Source organism: Netta rufina (genome assembly GCF_964035555.1).
Source record: "Netta rufina genome assembly, chromosome: 7".
NCBI classification, from domain to species: domain Eukaryota; kingdom Metazoa; phylum Chordata; class Aves; order Anseriformes; family Anatidae; genus Netta; species Netta rufina.
The window spans coordinates 16003837-16022894 of NC_140130.1; the positions used below are offsets into that span (position 1 = coordinate 16003837).

A 19058-nucleotide genomic window follows, 5' to 3' on the forward strand; every position below is an offset into this window, starting at 1 on the left:
GTATCATCTGCTTTCAAAATACGGTGCGTCATGTACTTGTGGTGGAAGGGACCACAAAGGAACAGGTGATTTGGCCTTAGTTTGGAATGTAACTGGGCTGCCATCAGGATCAATAGGAACAGACACTGGGGATTGCCTGCAGTGCTCACGGAGTTGTCTGACAGTCTGTAGCGAGCCTCAAAATACAGGAGACCTGTTCCTAATGGGGTAGCTGGTTTAGGAGAAATAGCCAGTACCGCAGGCATCTGGCTGTCGTGTTTGGCATCTGCAGAACGAGAGGAAATAGGCACTCGGGTTTGATCTGAAAAAGGAGCGCTTGCTTCCTTAAGCAACATTGATTTCTGTTTGTACGTCAGGAAAAAAAAGCACTTTCAAGTGCTCCTAATGGAACCATGAAGCAGGATTTTTTTATCTTTGCCACGTTTTTCACATTTTTCTTACAGCAATGTACTCAGAAGAATTATTGGTGTACACTTGATAAATTAGAGCCTGAAAAAAAGCTTCCTGGCTTTACAAACTACGCTTCCCAGTCACGGGTGACAGGCGGCAGCCTGGACGGGCCCTGGCACGGGCGGTTCCTGGCGCTGGAGCTGCCTCGGTGCCGGGGGCCGCGGCCTCTCCTCACGGCCCGGCCCGGCCCGGCCCAGCCGCGGGGCGCGGGCGCCGCCCGCTGGAGGGGGCCGAGGCGCGGCCGCCCCGTGCCCGCCGCTTCCCGGGGCTGCCGCTCCCCCTGGCGGCCTGTGCTGCGGTGGAGAACAAGTTCCTGCTCTCGGCTGAATCCAAACCAGGCCACATTCGCGGGACCAGCTTTGGTTTTTAAGCTACGCAGTTGGCAGCGCTCATGAGCTGTCCTGTCACTGTCCCATCCTGCCGACAGCTGTCAGGTCACTCCTTTGACAGCTCGCTTGCCTCTGAACCTGTGGTTGTTTTCACGCTTCAGGAGGACGTGTGTGCATTTTAGGACTAGAAAGTGACTTTAAAAACAAGAATTGTTCCCAGATTTTTAGAGCGAAGAAAGTAACTAATAGCATTTCCCCTCTAAATGTTGTAGAAGTCCCTTTAATGTAGTTTTAGGGCTGAGTTGAGTTGACTGTCTAAAAATATTTCCATAGCCTGCCTGGTTTCAGCTGCAGGATATAGAATCACAGAAGCATAGAATATCCCAAATCGGAAGGGACCCAATATTATCAATTGCTCTGATTTGCCTTCCCAAGCAATAAAGACGAGAGCTCTTGATGCTGTGTGTGTCTTTAAATAAGGCTGTTGTAAATAAAGGATGCAGTTAATATAAGACAGAGGTGTCTTTAGATGCCAGAAGATGTAATATGTACAACCAACCTCACTGCAGTTATTTTAAATGAACTTGTCTGGGGAAAATAAATAAATAAATAAATAAATAAATAAATATCCATTTATATCTAGTTTATAATGAAATTTGCAATCACTTGTTCTTTAAGATGATGAATAAAATGTCGTGTCTGTCAGCAAATATATTTGATCGCAAGTATAGGATGGCCAAGGGAAATGAACCACCCAAGCCTAGATTCACTTTATGCTGTGACCCAGTGACCCTCTATAAAGCTGGAAACTTAAAATATTTCTGTCTTCAGCAAGTCTTCAGATGACAGAAGGAATAGGAATTTCTACCCCACATTTTCAAGGAAATCTTCAACAACAAATCAAACATTTGAAGGATGTCATATACAAAAGTACTGGCAGGAATAATGTGGCCGCATTTGCTTCATTTTTGAATAAGGCAGCAGTTATTGTAAAGAAAATCATCCCTATGTTCTCATACAACCATGGAAGCTTATTCTATCGTATAGGATGTAGGACTGTAATTTAAGTTCACTCACACATAGATTCAAGTTATTTAGATGGCTTTAGTCCAACAGGAAGGCATTCACAGCCAGATCAAACATCCAAACAAGAATGCCTAAAACTTATTCTGTGAAGAATCACAATTGTAAAATGACAGCTAAGGTCCTTCCAGAACAGAAGCTGGTAACCATCTAAGGAACTAAAAATATCTTCTTGCTTCTTGAATGATGGAAATTGAATTCTTTTACTGATTTAAGTCTGATAGTTTTTCTCCTCTTTCTGAAAGCTTATTGGTTAAAATCATTTTTGAGACAACTGGGTTAATTTTGGAATGACAGCTACTTAAAGCTGCTTGCTGCCCAGCAAATTCCAGAGCAACATACAGCTGAGGCTGTCAAGGGTACCTGTTCAAGGCAGTGCTTATGTGGCAGGGGCTGCTTTGACATAGCATGGGAATGTGTTTAAAAATCAAGAAGTTAAGCAATCACATCAATTTGCAATGTGTCACACTTTGCAAGTGTATCTGAGGATGAAGGAGTTGGAATGGTAGTTAAGATTTTTTTTCTCCTGTGTCCTGAAGTGCTGTAGTAATCCCAAGTACGCACAGTGATCTTCATGGAACAGCTGCAGTTTCAACAGCTGCAGTGATGTTCCAATTTATGTCATTTGGGGGTGCTTTGTTTTAACCTAGGCTAATGTTTTGTGCCACAACACAAGAGAAAATTTAAGGAAGAATTAGTAAGTGGTGCTTCTTAATGACTGCTGCTGAAATTATGAATATATTGGATTTAGAAAATCAGAGCTATGACTAACTGAGATAGTTCGCTTCATTTCTGATACCTGTGCATATATGTATTTGTAAACGTCCATCTGTTTTTCAGGAATTGTACTATGTCACTAAACAGGCATCAGATCCTAAAATTCATACACCTGTGCCTGGCAGTGGTTGGTGGTTGCCAGCGATTTTCAGCTTGTTTCCTGATTGCCTCCTTATAACAATACTGAGCTTTGGAAGGTTTGCATCACAACCAAGGGCCTTCAGCTTGAAACATACTGATGTAATTTGTGTTTATGATGCCAAGTCATAGCATTACGTACAAAACACTTTCCAGTTATTCAACAGAGAAACAACATTTCCACTACCAACAAGGGACATTTGTTTTACTCACTTGCCAGTTGCACATGTAATTCCTTGGAAATGTGACCCTGTTGGGTCATGGAAGCATTTCATTTGATTCTAATTCTGTCTGGAATATTGTTTTGTTAAGAGTCACAGAAACACTTGCTCGATACTTTATTGTTATTATTCTACCATTAGGAGGTTAATTCAGAAATCCAGACTGTTGTCTCTCATAGGACCCACATCTTAAAACTAATTTTTAACGAGGTGTTTCAATTTGCAGTTGTGTAATACTATTTCTAAACTTCTCTGTGGTGTCTGTATTTTCATGTAGTCATCTCACTGAGCATCATCTGTTTCATAATAGAACATGGAACCTGAGGTTAGATGATTTTCAAAATCTCTTCCAGTTTTGTTTCAGGATCCAGTTAACAGTATAATCAGATTTATCTCCCTCTAAGAGAGGGAGAGAATCAGTGACATTTATTTTAGCACTTTGTTACTCTTACCATTAGAAAAGTTTTCATAGTACCTTGAATCAGTTTCCCCTCCTGCAGTCAGGTTTATTGTTTCTTATCTGTCTCCTGTAGACACAGAGCACAGTTTATTCCCTTCTGTGCGGCAGCCTTTTCCCCTTTGAATAAAATCCCCTGTTTAGATTTTGCTTCTTTAGATTAAACAAGTTAGTTATTTTCAGTCTTTTCTCTTTAATGTGCTCTAGATCATTGATCTTTTTTGTTGTGTTATTGTCAAGAAGAGTGATGCCAGAACAAGGTTCAGCTGAGTGTCAGCATAGTCCCTAGGCTTACAGACTGTATGCAAGTGAATGTGTCAGTATGCTTATGGTTTTTAACTCAATACTGTTGATTTAAATCCAGCTTGTGGTTTGCTGTGCCTTCTGGATCTGCTTTAATACCAGTCATCCCTCATCTGCATCTGTGTGTTTGTTTATTCCTGTTTGTCTTTATTAACTTGCATCTTGCTCATTTCCAAAAACTGTGGTTTGTTAAGCTCACTCTGAATTCTGTTTAGAAACCAGGATACTTGCAGTCCTTCACAGCTTCAAACGGCTTCAAACATCTGTAGTGTATCCTACCAGGCAGAGGCAGCCTAAGTCTGAATGAGTCAATTGGTTGTAGCTATGGAACAGGACCCAGGAGTTGAACATACTGCTGTTAAGGGTCTGCCTGTATGTGCATGCTTGACTTGCGGGTGTACATTGTCCAAGAGGTACTTGTTCCATAAATTGCTTGTATTTCCACTTCTTTGAGGTTTCACTTGCCAGAAGGTTAAACACCACACCCCTGATTCTGCTCAGACTGTCCTTTTGTATAACTGCAGGGGGTGCAATGGATTTGGAAGGGGTATGCCAAGTTTAACCCAGATTTGCTCCTTACCAAAAAGGCATTGTTTCAAGAATGCCGTTTACATTTTTTACTTTGGCTTGAGCTAGAGGTATCTAAACTTCAGATTACAAGTTGGATTAATGCAGAAAGGTTTGATTCTGTTTTTATGGATAATCTCTGTTCTCATTTGCTTTAAAGCAAATAAGAGCTATGCTTAAGTGTCAGATGGGAGATGAAGGCTTGGTGACAAAACAGTCATACTGCTCTGGATTAGGTCAGGTTTCAATATGCACAAAATTCTCCCACATATACAATTCCTCATGGAAGTGATGTAACATATGCAACAAATAGGTGACTCTGTATCATGTTTCACCATAACTTAGTTTATTTAAAACACATTTTATTTTTGAGTGCTTTGAGTCATTTTTAGTTCCACTTCCATTAAGAAGGCTTCAGCTATATAAGGCAAAGTGGTCTGTCCACGCAGAATGCATCACTTCCTTTTTTAAGAGCTGACAGGTTAAACTGGGTTTCTATGTCCTGAACACATCAGATACGGCTTTATCCTTATTGCTTAATTGTGTTTCTTTTGTGGAAGTATTGAAGATAAAACGGATTTGAGTTCTTAGTAGTCATGCTCCAAAGGCTTCTGAGAGTTTGATCTCTTCCCTTTGGCTAGTGCCTGTATCAGAGCTGTTTCTAAATGCCTTTTGGACCCTTGTTCATTCCCATTGCCTGCCACATATCTGAAATGAAGGAAATATATGCTTAAGTAAGAGCAGATTTACGGTATCAGGATTTGTCCTGCATGTATGTTAGTAGCTAGCAGATACCCAGTATCTTCCAAAAAGGTCCTCTCCCTAGTATTTCTGTTGCCATTCTGCAGTGGTGCTCGCCATGCTCCATGCACAACTCTCAACACTGTTTCTATTTCTCCTCCCCAGTGCCACAGCCTGGATTATGTTCTGCTCACCCCCTGGAAGGAGAGAAAGGAAATGCTTCCTGTGGCTTCTGTTATATATATTAGGTATATACATAAATATTATAGCTGCCAAAGCAGAGATGTATGTACACTGTGTTTAATTAAATATTTCATTTTTTTTTGTTGGGGCAGTTTCTCTAACAAAAGATAAAGAACAGATATGATTGCACACACAAGCAGCCATCGGTCAGAGCCTAAAAACCTGAGGCTAGGCTCTGGGAGTGCACTACCAAAAGTACACTAAGTCTCCTCTGGTGTGTACATCTCATCTCTGGTGAGTGCATCTAAATCTCCTCTGGTCTCGAGGCTCTCTCTTTATTCATGATTCCTCCAGAGCTTCCTACATTTCAGAATAAAAGAGACCTAAATGCAAGTTTTGTTTATCACATCTTCTTCATTCTTATTGGTATTCATTAATGATGGGAGCAATCTGAAATTTGTATTGTATGGACTTGACTTGATTCATACAAAAAGCCCACAGAGGCCAATGACAAACACACAGTTCATTATGGTGATAATACAGAATAACCCTGAAGATAGTTTTGTATCTCCACCTGTTGCAAATCTGTTGACTTTCATACTTTGATAAATGTTTAAATTAAAGAAGCAGTGGAGTGGAGTGAGAAATCCATAGCAGCATGAAAGATAAGATTAAAACATGGTAGATTTCTCTCTAAAACTATGTTACCATTGCTTATGTTGGGCTCAAAGTATTTTCTGCTAACACTGGTCAGACTGGGCTGTCAGTTACTGTTTAGAAAACCACCAAAGAATGCCTTCCTCCTCTTCTTGGGCAGTCTCTAATTGCACAGTCTCTCGCAGGAGATCTCCAATCTGTTCTCTGGAAACAATGCGATTTTAATTCTCTGCACAAACTTTAAACAGCAGTTTACATACAGCACGCTTTCACCAAATAACTCTACTGCAAACACTGTTGACCTCTGCTCATAAACTTCTGTTTGTAGATCCCAACCACAAAATGTACTGCAAAAGTGTTCCTGACCCAGTATTGTATATCTGTGTTTTAAGTGGTGCTTGCTGTCCCTGTACAAGATTGGGACATTGGTGTGTTACTCAGAGGACATTCACATGGCTGTCAACTCTCCTTCCACCAGAAAAAGCTTACCAAGGCAGATCTGTGGGAGAAAGAAAATGCTGTCCCACTCACTTTTTAGATGGGAACTTGATGTATAAAGACATTGTGATTAACAGTAACAGAACTGGAAATAGTCCAGATGTTACATGCTTTGGGCTTGAGCCTAAAGGACAAGATTTCATTGAGATTCCTGTTCCCATCCTTCCATCACAAATAAGCAATCTTCATGTACCCAAAGTAAAATAAGCTACAAGATGTAGTGTGCTTCTGAGAAGGTCAGTGGGCTTATTGGATGGAGGGAGTTTAGCTGATGCATTTTCTGATAAATTTTAAAGGATTGCTATATTGTTTGGACCTGAGCAACTCTGAATTCACATTGCTATGAAATGACAGTAGTCAGTCTAACATTGAGCTGAGTTTATCTACCTCATCTCTGTTTTATCAAAACGAAAAAAAAAAAAAAAAAAAAGGAAAAATGTTTTTATCTTTTCAGTTTGTTTGTTTGTTTTTTTTTTTTTTTACATTCATTGATGTCTATAACCTAAAAAAAAAAAAAAAAAAGTATATGACTGAAATATTACTGTGAGTACTATTTTTTTTAAAAAAAAAAAAAAGTCCATTCTTTCCCAGATATTGCTCATTTGCATTCAGAACACAGCTTTCAGCTCACAATTATCTCAATTGAGACTTTTCCAAAATGTTTCTGAAATCTGGAGACATTGATCATTAAGCAGCTAGCATCTCAGGCAAGAAGGTTTGTATGAGAGCCCCAAAGGCTTGCACATACACATCTGAGATTTTCTTATCTATAATAAGCACATAAATGTTACTATGATCTGATCTGCAACAATCATTTAAGTGTTGCTAACAGTCCTGTAATGTGATTCCAGTAATACTCAAATTCCGAATTTCTGAGAGAAGATGAGTAAGTACCTAGTACCCAAAACAAAAACATTTGGGTATTAACTTTTTAAAAAGCAGGTCAAAAATGGTAAACCAAATTGCTGGCCTGTGATCTTTTGACCTGTAACTACAGGAGTCTTACTGGCCTACTGTGTCATTCGTTTAGGATAGAATTGCTGATTTCAGAAATTAGCCTGCTAATTAGATCCATGATGGTCACTTTGGATTAGGAAGTCATTTTTAGCAGTGTTAAATGCTTGCCAGGGTTTTGTTATAATATGTGCAGGCCTTTTGCTTTAGGATTTCCAAGTATCACACATAGCACATTCATATATGGTGCTGTGATACAAACTCTTCCCCATAAACTTGCTATAAATATCACTTACAGCAGAGGCTCCTGTCTGCCCATTTCTTGCAGCTTCTTTAAAAGAAACAAAACCACAGCATACAAAGCATGCTCTTTCAGATGTTGGAGCGACGCTAGGATCTTAAAGGGTTCTCTTAACCACCCAGAAGACCTTGAGAACATTTGCTGCCTTTAACATCTACCCAAACAACAAAATATCTTCAACAAGGATTTACTTCATGTTTATAATTGACGTTTTGTCCAGTATTGGAAATTCAGTTGGCTTTAAGTATGGCTTTGTTCTTAACACTCTTCTATGAATTCTATTCTGGGTGAACTTTTCCCGAAAATTTCCCAAAAAAAGGAAGTGAACTGTAGTATGAGTAAAGCTTGTTGTTGAGGTATAATTTCAGCTAAGGTTTTGCTTCAGTGTTTGAGACTAATGTCAAATGTATTTCTTTTATAAAAATAACATCCACAAAGTATTGAGAAAAACTGACATGATCGCTTCCTTTATAGCACCTTTCTATGATATTGCTGCAGTGTTTTGGCAAAAGGAGTATACTGTATTGTTACACCTGTGCTCACACCTCAATCAAGATCAAGATTCAAGATAAGGAGCATGCTTCTGAAACCTATCTCCTCATTTCCCACCTGCCCTGCGGAGTGGGTGGAAGCTTATTGCAGAGCAGTCAAAGAGCATAGTGTTTCCTTAGGGTGAAACCTAAACAAGACCTTTTGCTTTGAGATTTTGCCTCGTGTGCCACAGTTACTTGGAATGTCTAGTCCACAGGAATACTCAAGAACTTCCTACAATACAGATATTAGATCATATTTTTCAGCCTATGCTACTTGGCTTACTCATTTACACATTGCAGTTCAGTACTGTACCTCAGAGTTCAAGACAGTCAATTTTTGTGTGAAATGCTTTAGTAAAGAGAAAGTTTGGTGACGTAGAGAGACAGTGATTAACACTGATTAGTTAGAACTTACTAAAAGCAGTTCTGTTTTCAAATCCTAGCCTTTTGTTTCAAACAAAGAAGGAACAGCCCCATAAGAATAATAGTTTTATTTATAAATTTACATATATAATACAAATAATAAGTTAAACATAATAAAAATAAATAAAAGAGGAGGTTCCAGCCCTCATATGAATAATTCCATTTATAAAACAAAGACAAGTTTTAAAATAAAACCAGCGTAAGTCTTAGGAGAAGGAAGTAATTTCTATGCCATAACAGTTAAGTGAATGGAAGTGATGTGCTGACTATGACAGTTGTAGCACTCAGTGAGTGCTGAATCCTTACATCTCCTCAGTGTTGTGTACATACATGGAAAGAAGTGCCTTAGCTAGACTAAGGGGACATAGAAAGTGGAACTGGAAGTCCAGTCACGCTGTCAAAGTTCCTTTCTTTAGCTCCCTTCTTCAGTGTATAACCTCTGGGTGTACTCATACCAACACAGCTGCAGTTGTCATCCTGAAGATTTTAGTGTTAGATCTGCAGAAGTGAGCCCTGTGTAGAGCCTGTTGCTTCAGTTTGGTCCTTCCTCACACATTAAATGGTAATTAAGTGATAAGTAGTGGTGCTATAATTCCTTGCATATTCTGATGCAAAGCATTGTCACCCACTCAATACTGCTGTTCACAGATTAAGTCTGACACAGCACTGCTCAGGGTGAGTCAGGTTTTTAGACTGAAACCATGTACCAAATGCACACAAGTAAAATGAGTTAAAGCTTGACCAATACTACCTGACCAGATACCAGTTCATAAATTAAGTGAACAGATAACTTGATATGTATAGTACTATGCATGGGAATACTCATTTAAATGTTAAATATTTTCACTTCCCATGGAGTGGTTCTTGGTAATTCATAGTAGTGAGTTCACATCAACTGTCTTTCTGCATCAGAAACTGACGTGAGTGGCAGACCACAGGAGCAGTTAAAAGTAGACTCTTACAGTAAAGTCAGTACTTTGTGTCCTGGCATCAACACAGACTTAAACTTGTTCATTTGAGTCCAGATGTGGAAAGATATCACTTGGGTTCAGGGAAAGAACGACTTTTGGTTAGCACTGCATTCATATTGGAGTCAATCCAGTTAAGGTATTTAGTAACTCTGGTGTAAACACCCGGCTTGTTTTGCTTTGCGCAGCCATCTCCCCAGCTGACAATCCCGTAAAGCGTCATCCTGCCATTGTGCTCACAGACCATGGGGCCGCCGGAATCTCCCTGAGAAGGCAAAGAGAGTAAATTAGGCTGTTTTCTGCAGATGGAGCCTTTGTAACATGGAACCTGTTACTGCTGTTCAGAACTGGAACAAGTAGTCAATATCTATGAGCTAGTTCTGATTTTTGAAAGCACTGTATAGGTAGAACCAAACACTCAGCACCTGCTGCAGCTAGAGCACGATCTGTACAGTAACAAGGTCTCTGCTCACCCCTAGCTTGCACAGACAGTAATTATTCTGGACACAGCACTTATGAAAGTTATGACAGCTGTTAGGCTAGTTATACAAGATGAAAGCCAGCATTTCCAATCCTTTATCAGAATTAATCATCCCCCTACACACAAGGTACTTGTACACCTATGAGTAACTCCTGTTTGTTTAGTGGCACATGTGACACACCCATGCTGCTTATTGAGGTGCAGGGAAGCAAAGCCAGTTTTGAGGAATCCATCTGAAGGCTTATTCTCCTGTAATCCACCTTTTGTCCCTCCAGAAAGCTATAGTTAAAAGGGGAGGCTGACACTAGCACAGCTGCTATATTCCTCTGATGCGTGTATCTACTGGCCTTTGCTCGAACAAGTTCGAAATAAAGTTCTCAGGAGCAGTGGCAGAGACTGCAGCTGTTGCTCCTCCAAAGGCTGGTCTGGAGAGGTTAACACCTATCTAGATCCCCACTGGCTTCCCTGTGTTCAGCCACAGTACAGGGTCAACTCCCCTGGCTTTGCTGAGGAGCCTCTGTAGAAAGGACTCTCCTGACACTTTAAGGAATGCTACCAGTTGATCCACATGATAAGCATGCACTTAAAGTGTTTTGAAACAAGCAAACAAAACCCAGTTTTACCTTGCATGCATCAGTTGCCCACAGGGAGTCTCCAGCACAGACCATGTTGTCAGTAACTCTGACACTGTCATAGTATTTAGTTGTGCATTTGTCCTGTGATATTAAGTTCACACTGGCTGACATCAGTCTTTGAGCGTAGTAAATATCATCTGGATAGTAAAGGAAAAAAAGTTTATTTTCACCCTCCAAGAGGAAAAACAAACAAGCTAACATGTTTCTAGTACTCATTGATGCAATGAAACAAGAAAGCCAACACCACCCTTAACCATTCCAATTCTGATTTGAGGCTCTTACTTCCAGCTTATATGGCATTGTTTTACTTATACTGTTAGTGACTAAGTTTTTAAGAGAAGGAAGTGTTCCAACTGCAAACTGAAGCTTTTTTTTTGAAATAGTTGGTGTGTTTTTGGACAAAATTATGCATAGACGATATCCTTGCTTAATCCTCTAGCACAGCTTTGTCTTCTAGTTCTCAGTACATAAGGAATGCAAAGACAGCTGTTGATTACATCTTGGCTTACTGGGCATGGTTGACAGGTGTGAGAAGACTCAGGTAGAGTACTACTAGCAACTAGAAAGACCTAGAGAAAGTTAAAGAAAGGACCTCATAAGCACATAGAATATATAGAATAGCTGCAATGCTTTTTTCTCTTCTCATCTTTTCGGGATCATGGTGTAGAAAATAACCAGTTTCCATACAGTTAAGCAAAACTTTCAAAAGAGAAGTCATTCACTTACAATAATCCTGTTTTCCATAGCCAGCTATTTCACACTGGGTATTGTCACGTAGGTTAAGGTTCCTCTCTGGCAAGCAGACTGTTCTTACATACTTGGATTCTACTGCACACTGTCCAGAAGCTGTTCTTATTCTTACTAAAGCTAAGAAAATAAATCAGAGAGAACACATTTAAACTTCTAAAGCAAGCTCCCTTCACATTCCCTGAAAATAGAAAGATCCTGTACAGTTTATGGGGGTTCTGGTTACATAAGAACCCTCTCATTGACTACAGCCATTCTAAAAGCATTTACTGACAAAATTAATTTTCCAGCATTGAAACTGGTAAACATTGCAACTTAAGCTACTTTCCTGAAAGAATAAGGGGTGATAAGTCAGGGAGGAGGTATTCTGTGAAAGGTCATCTTCAACCATATAAAAATACCAGTTTCCTGACTGTCTCTAGAGCGTGGCATCAGTCACCACACTCAAGAGGGCAGTTTATACTGCACTACTCTCCAGAAGTATTATGAAAGTGTTCTTTGTGCCTTTTTCTCTTAGTAGCAGGCACCTGGTTAGGGTTATAGAATTTAAAGCATACAGTGGAAGAGCTGTGTCAAGTTCAAGAACAGCAATTCTGTTCCATCCAAGTTAAAGAAACTTATCTGATTTTGTTGGTTTAGGAGAGGTTTGTGTAAACTGGAGAGACTTCAGAGAATCTGGATTAATTCAGGAAAACTTTTAGCTGATGAGGCATTCCTCTACCATAGCACATGCACACAGCAGGTGGATTTCTGTCTCTACCCACTGTACTTGCCAGTGTGCCAGGTAATGCACTGAGGAGCTTTGCATCTGAGATGTCACAAATCAGACTGACATAAATGAAAGTTGCACCACAGGCCTGGTTCTCAGAAGCACCTGGCTCCTGTTCCTCTTCATTTGTTCTCTGGTTCTACTTCTTATACTTGACATACATCATAATTACATAGCCTCCAGCTATCCTCAGTGTTTTAAAGGCTCATATTAAGATGACACTTACCAATGTCATTCTCATTGCCACCTGTTTCATCTGTAAAGTCCGGGTGAGAGATAATTTCATCCACCATGAACACTTGTTCATTGTCATCAGTAACATTCAGTACGGACTTCCCAAGGAAGACTTTGTAGGCTGACGTACTTGGTCTTCTTTTTGACCTGAGTGAAAGTAATAAGGCCCATGAAGGCTACCGGTTTCCGACAGTGAGGTCTGCAGTTTAAATCAAGTCCCAGTTCTGTTTCATGTTTACTTCAGTAAAGACAAGAAAAAGGAAAGTTGACACAGCTGTGACAGTTGATCCAGTACACTAAATGAAAGACTCCTGATTCACCACATAGAGTGAATAAGCCAGATGTCCAGGCACTGCAAAATGCGTGTCTGGCTAGCTGCTACTAATGCCAGGCATCAGCAATCAGACCCCCCAGCAGAATGCAGGGAGGATCAGCTTTCCACAAGGAAAAACACCCTAAATTAATTATTCAGCAGTTCATCACCTTCCAGTACAACTGTTAAGTTTTGGGAACAGCTCAAGTAGAAGGAAATCCTGGTTCCAATTTTGGGTAAATTGGTTTGAATTGCATAATCCATCACAAAGTTTGCAGTCTGTTAGCTCAGTCTGCTAAACCTGGACTTCCAAATACATGTTTATGGATGCTTTTCTTGTTCTGTGTAATTAAAAGAACATGCTAACTAGTTGATTTTCGTCTTTGCTTAGTGAGGCAAAAAAAGACAGCTAAAGGAAGTTGCAGATGGAAGGATGCAGAGCTGTACACACTTACGGATCATAAAAGCAGTGTGCTGCTGTAAGCACCCAGCAGGGGTCAATGAGGCTGCCACCGCACAGAAACTGGTCGATACCCAAGATGTTTTGGAAGATGCCAGCTATCCAAGGCTGAGACTCAACCTCAGCCTGCCTTCCACCAACAATTTTGAAGTACTTGCTGATGCTTCTCTGACCACATGTGCGCTCTGTGAGGAAGATATCATTCAGACCTTGATTTCATTCAGGTGTTCACATGACAAACAAGCATATCCTCTGTTAGAAACAGTTCTCTTGAAAGTAATGTTACTTACCACACTTATCTACGTTGCAGGGTGTTTCTTGAAGGGAGAATCCCCTCCTGGTGTAACACCAGGGCCTGCTCCGTCCATTTGGGTTTCTGGAAGATACAGGTAGTATGCGTGTCATTAACACAGTTTATGAAATGGTTGTCTTAGATTTTTTTAACTGTCCTGGAAAGGGCAGAAGTGCTCTGTTGCAAGATATGCCAGAGAAAGTGACTAACTGTTTGAACACAGAATTGGTATCTTTCATCATAGCTTTTACTCCTTTTAAAAAATGTACCATCCTTCAAGACATTTCTGGTAATGCCATCACAGGAAGATGGATGCATTATCTTACCTGCAGTAGTTGTGTTTGCCCAGTCCAAGCTGCAGAGCATTCTTCATGTCAGCATGGTAAGCACCTCTCTTGATTACTGAAGGAAGATCCCACAGTAAACACCCTGGTTCAGTTGCTGTTCCTCTGTAGTTCTCCCCATTCCCAGTGTAGCATATACTGTCATCATCTGAAAAGAAACAAAACCTTTACTTCTACCACAGAACAGATACAACAATGTCTGGACCATTTTTATGAAAAAACATGCATTAGAAGTGAAAACAGATGGCTGATTATAGTGTTCCTATTTAATGTTTTCTATTTGAATTTTGCACATCAAATACCTCATGCTTTACAGCATTTATATTGCTTTAACAACTTCACTACTTCAGAATATAGTTGTTTCCTCCTCTGGACGCTCCCAAAGATCATTTATTTTTACAAAGTGAAACATGTATGAGGAAATAGGGAACATTTGTGAGGAAGCAGGGACAGAACTAGAAATCCCAGTTTTGCTCCAGTATTTAGCCATTTCTCCTCAATGGATCTATTAGTATAAGGTGCTGCAGGATATCCAGTCATGTTTTATGGGTACTGTTTTCACTTAGCACTTCATAAGTATTAAGTGCTCATGTCTCCAATTACTTCAGCTATTATCAAGGAAGATTGATACTCTACCTATTTCACAGTGAAGCCCACCGTATCCTTCTGGGCACAGGCAACGATTTATTCTGCTGAAGAGGTAGTAGGTAACGCATGTTCCTCCATTCAGACAGTGACAGTCTGCAAGTAGAAAACCACTAATTAAAGGCAAAATATTTAAATGGTGAAGTAAAGTGAAGTGTAGTTGCAAACTAAGTTTTCTGTTTAAGTGTCATTAAAAGTCCCTTTATCAAGGTTAACAAGCTCTTTTTAAATTAACAGACAGATACTTACCCTTGTGTTTATGTGATGGTTTGTAGTGCTTCATGCCATAAGCCTACAGGGAGGAAAAAAGATATTTAAGGAAACTTTTATGTTTTGTTACCCATTACAGGGCTAAGCTGTGTTCCCTGCTCTCCCCAATGCTTTAAAAAGTTTTTGCTCATAGTTACCAGCTCAACTTGTTCTGCAGAGTCTGCATGCAAATGCGGAGTGGAACTTTGCTTCAGCAGCACAGACAAGAAAATGCCATACCAAAAAAGGAGAAAAAAATAAAACCAAAACTAACAGTCTGAAAAACCTTTACCAACTCAGTCCACCACATCAGGTCAACACTGCAGGTATTTCTGCTGTGAGGACCTGGGCAGCTCTCAAGGGTCCCTGTGGAATCAGATTTCTCCCTCCCCACATCTCAGTTCCTAAGCAGTACTAAGATGGAATATCCTCCAGCTGCCTGTCCTTTTAGTGACCTTCATGCTTTGTGTTTGTGCTATGGGATAATAGCCAGTAGATTTACACAACAATAGATTTTCGCCCCGAACTCCAGGTTCTGCCTCCACTTTGCAGGCTGGATATTTGCTCCCATGGATAAAGAGATAAAACTAGTCTTTTTACAGGGGTCAGGGGGGTTTGTCTGAGCTGAAGTGTCACAGTAGCAACATAATTCCTTAATATCAGGGAATGGCTCTACTAATAGATGTTAACTGTCACATAAGTTCTGAGTCAAAAATACTCAGTCCATTGCTCTTTTTTTTCAGGCTTTGCACTCAAGTAGGGTAAGGTGGAACTTTACTTAAGGTCTAATATCCACCTGCATGAAAGGCTATCAGATTCTTGGTACTTGGTGTCCAAATCTAGATTGCACTATGAGAAAATAAAAGATAAATTTCTTGGTTATTGCGTGGTGTCTTCACTATTTGTGCTCTAGAAGACACCTTAAGTTAGAAGAAAATCAGAAGAAAACCAAAGGGTTCAAAAAGGTTTCTTGGAGGTATATGTGCAGCAAATGTACATGTACATGCAAAGGCAGCAGAAAGAAGCATTCAGATTGAACTCCTAGTACCCTGTCTAAAGCAGAAGTATAATCAAAGAAATAGAAGTGGTTCCAACTAGAACCCCTCTCATTTATTTCAAAACTTACAGGATCTAGTCCCGCGACAAGAGTGGCGAGGGTTACTGAGAGGAAGGTGAATAGCTTCATGGTGTTAGCTAACTTTTCACTTCGTTCCTCTTCTGTTTTGTTTTGATTCTGAAAAGGAAAGAGAATTTAGTAGCATGTTTTAGCTTGCAGCATCAGCTTTCTGTTGTCTTACTTGGTTTCAGTGTAAGTCATGATACAACTGACGAAAATTAAGAGGTGGCTTACTGTGGAAGATCTGCATATTATTGCCATAAGTTCAACAAAAGGTTGTTTCATTGCTTGAAGGTTTTTTTTGTACATTTAGGTATGTAGCCAGATTTTGTGACATGCAAATAAATGAGACAGGGAAATAGGAAAAATCTGTACTCCTGGTTACTGCAGCATAGACTAACAGTCAGAAAGTGGCAGATGGATTTAGTTGCAGTCCAGCAGTTTGTACCTATCTAACTGATCATTACTACCTCGTAGCAAGACTCCTAAGAGCACTGAACAACCCTTCTAAGACCTGGAAGGGAAAGCTCATGTTTTCAGTACCTCCATGGCTGTCAGCTGCATCACATTGATGCTGGGCACTTGCATAACCCTGCCTGCCTCTGCCCACCACAAACTCTTGACAGTCTGGTCTTGTGGTTACCTCACTAAGAGTATTAGAGAGGCTTAGAACGCCTTCTGCCTTGACCTCTTACAGGCAGCTACTTCTTGTCATCAAGCTCATATGGTAGCAACCCTCCCAAGTGGCTGTTAAAAAAGACTAGTCTGGAAAAGTGATGCAGGAAGGAGCTACAAAGTACTCCTTTTTTTTTTTTTTTTTTTTAAAAAAAAAATGCAGTTCAAGTCAGGGGATTTCTTCCTGGGGAGGAAGAATGCACCCTCACTTCATTAAAAACAATAGTAAGGTAACTATAAAGAATCATTAGGAGACTCCACAGGAACTTTCCTTCCATCTACCTTAGCAAGTAGTTTTTTTTTCCCCCCCGCAGACTAGAGTTGGTGCCCCACGTTGTTTCTGCACCCCAGGCTTTCAGGTTGCACTAGCTGTTCTGTCAAACGGAGCACCTAGTGGCATGGGAGTGCATCTTCCAGCTTAATTCAAAGCACTGCAGCACAAGTACAGGCCACCCTGGGGCACAAACCAAAGCGTGGGAGAGGATCAGTGCATTCATTTAAAAAATGCAGACCCAGTCCCAGGCGAACTGCTAATGCGGCTGCACCCCCTGCTTTGTAAGCAGCTCAGAAGGCAAGCCGTGCCTCACGCACACTGCTCAGATGCGGCTCGCATTTCTGCAGGCGCACTCTCCCTTCAGCACAATTCACATGAGGACAGCTATTTCTAAAGGCTGTTAGCAGCTATACGAACCACTCAGCCCCCTAAATGATTATTTTCTCAGGCCCATCCCTCAGCGCGCCGATCCCCGCTGCCAGCCGCTGCTGCAAACCACGCGGCGGCCGGGAGCGGCCTCTCCCCTCGGCACCCCGGGGCAGCAGCGCCCTGCCCCGTCCCCACACCGCGAGCAGCGATGGCTTCTCCGTGCCGATGCAGCCCGGAGCGGCACTTACCAGCCCAGGAGCGGGACAGGAGGCCAGGCACTGCACGGCCGGAGCTGTGCCGGCAGCAGCCCGGGGCGGGCGCTATAAAGGCCCGGCCGGGGCGGTGCCGTCGCCGCTCCCCGCCCGCCCCGGGCCGGGCCGCCCCCCGGGCCGCCCCCCGGGCTCACCTCGCCGCGGGGTGACTCAGGGCGGGGGTTTTCGGTTTCGGGGGGCACCGGCAGCCGGGCCGAGGTCCACGTGGGGCAGGGAGGCTGCTTTCGGCCTCCCCGCGGCCTCCGGCAGCTTTTACCAGAAGTTATAAAATGAAAAGAGAAACGCGAGCGGCGGCCGTGAGCAGAACGGCTTGTGTCCAAACATGCCTGGAGACACGAAGGAGCGTGGTTTTTGTGGGGTTATCCCAGTGAAAGAAGCCCTAGCCCCCCAGCCATGAAGGACATTACATGGGCTCTGGGGGGCCGAGGGCAGGATTTGCCGGCACCTCATGAAGGCCCTACCTGCGGCTGCTGCCGGGGACACTGTGGTGGCTGCAGCCGTGTGGGCTGGGAGCGTCGCTGTCCCTGCTCCTCAGAAACCCGCCGTGGCTTCACCAGAGCAGTGTCTGCCTTCCAAAGAAATACTTGAAGCGCAGCCATTTCATTAGATGGAATTGGCGATGTCAACTGTGCAAAAAATGCAGGCCCCGAAAACCCCGAAAACCTGCCTTCTCTGTGCCCTGCCGGTGCGTTTTCTCCTTATGCTGTGACCTTGTGGCAATGTAGTGAAGAACACCATGGGCGCGTAGCGTTTGTGGGCACAGGCGTCCTGTCTGCCTTCAGGTACTGCAGGTGACTAAGCCGAGGCAGGTCTCCGTGGGCTGTGTGGCACATAAAAAGCAGTTTCTGCAGGGACTGCTTTAGAGCAGGGATTGATGTGAATTTCCCTTGGAATGTTTTTCATAGCTGGGCTATTCACAGCTTAAGGAGGCCACCCTTATGTGTTTGGCATATAACTTCACTGGTAAGAGAATGGTGTAGCTTTCTTCCCCCCCCCCCCCCCCCTTTCTGTTGAGTCTGTGATATAAGCATGCACTTATTCAGGTAGTGGGTGCTTACATTCTCTATACCTTTTGTTGTTGTTGTAGTTGTGTTATCAGCTCTTCAGGCTCATGTGAGAACAGAGCTCACCTCAGCTAAAAGCATGCTGAATCCACATTGACTGGATGGCAGGAACCGCGTCAAGAGAAACAGATCAAGTTGGAAGTCAAAGTGAACATAGGTAAAGAACAAATCTTTCTGCATCTCAGGAGGGTAATTTTCCTCACTCTCTCTGTGGTGAGTGAATACCACAAGCAAACCGATCCTTTAAGAAATAGTACAGATAATATGAAGGTAGAATCTCCATTGCACTTTCTTCACTCTAGAATACTGGCTGTGGACTGATCTTATTCTAGGTAATAAATTCCAGGAAAAACAATGCAAATTTTAAAATCACTCTAACTTTTATTCACTTTAAAAAAAAAAATAAATACACAAGCCTTACATAATAAGCGAAGAAATGGGTCATGCTTTGGTTCATCATGGGTGAAGGGAAGGGACAAGCTGCCAGGAAGAGGAGGGCTCCTCCAGGTCTGGACAGCTCCTCTTCTTCCTCCTC

At 41.8% G+C, this 19058-nt stretch overlaps 1 protein-coding gene across 1 annotated transcript; it reads right to left on the bottom strand.

Annotated features, from left to right (window-relative positions):
• Positions 1-8687: 8687 nt before the first annotated feature.
• On the bottom strand, positions 8688-17465 carry PLAU (plasminogen activator, urokinase). Its single transcript, XM_084290662.1, has 11 exons — positions 17436-17465; positions 15879-15986; positions 14753-14795; positions 14495-14599; positions 13841-14006; positions 13513-13598; positions 13218-13407; positions 12442-12596; positions 11426-11566; positions 10688-10836; positions 8688-9848 (listed from the first exon to the last, which is right to left on the bottom strand). The coding sequence occupies exons 2-11, from the start codon at positions 15936-15938 to the stop codon at positions 9654-9656; spliced, it is 1290 nt and encodes a 429-aa protein (XP_084146788.1). The 5' UTR covers positions 15939-15986; positions 17436-17465; the 3' UTR covers positions 8688-9653.
• Between the last annotated feature and the right edge of the window lie 1593 nt (positions 17466-19058).

Bases quoted from the DNA above. Each gene is read 5' to 3' on its own strand.
- PLAU (XM_084290662.1), bottom strand. From the start codon at position 15,938: ATGAAGCTATTCACCTTCCTCTCAGTAACCCTCGCCACTCTTGTCGCG. The intron at 14,796-15,878 runs GTAAGTTTTGAA...TCCTCCCTGTAG, and splicing joins TTGTCGCGGGACTAGATCCT to GCTTATGGCATGAAGCACTA. The intron at 12,597-13,217 runs GTAAGTGTGTAC...ACTTTCACTCAG, and splicing joins GCACACTGCTTTTATGATCC to GTCAAAAAGAAGACCAAGTA.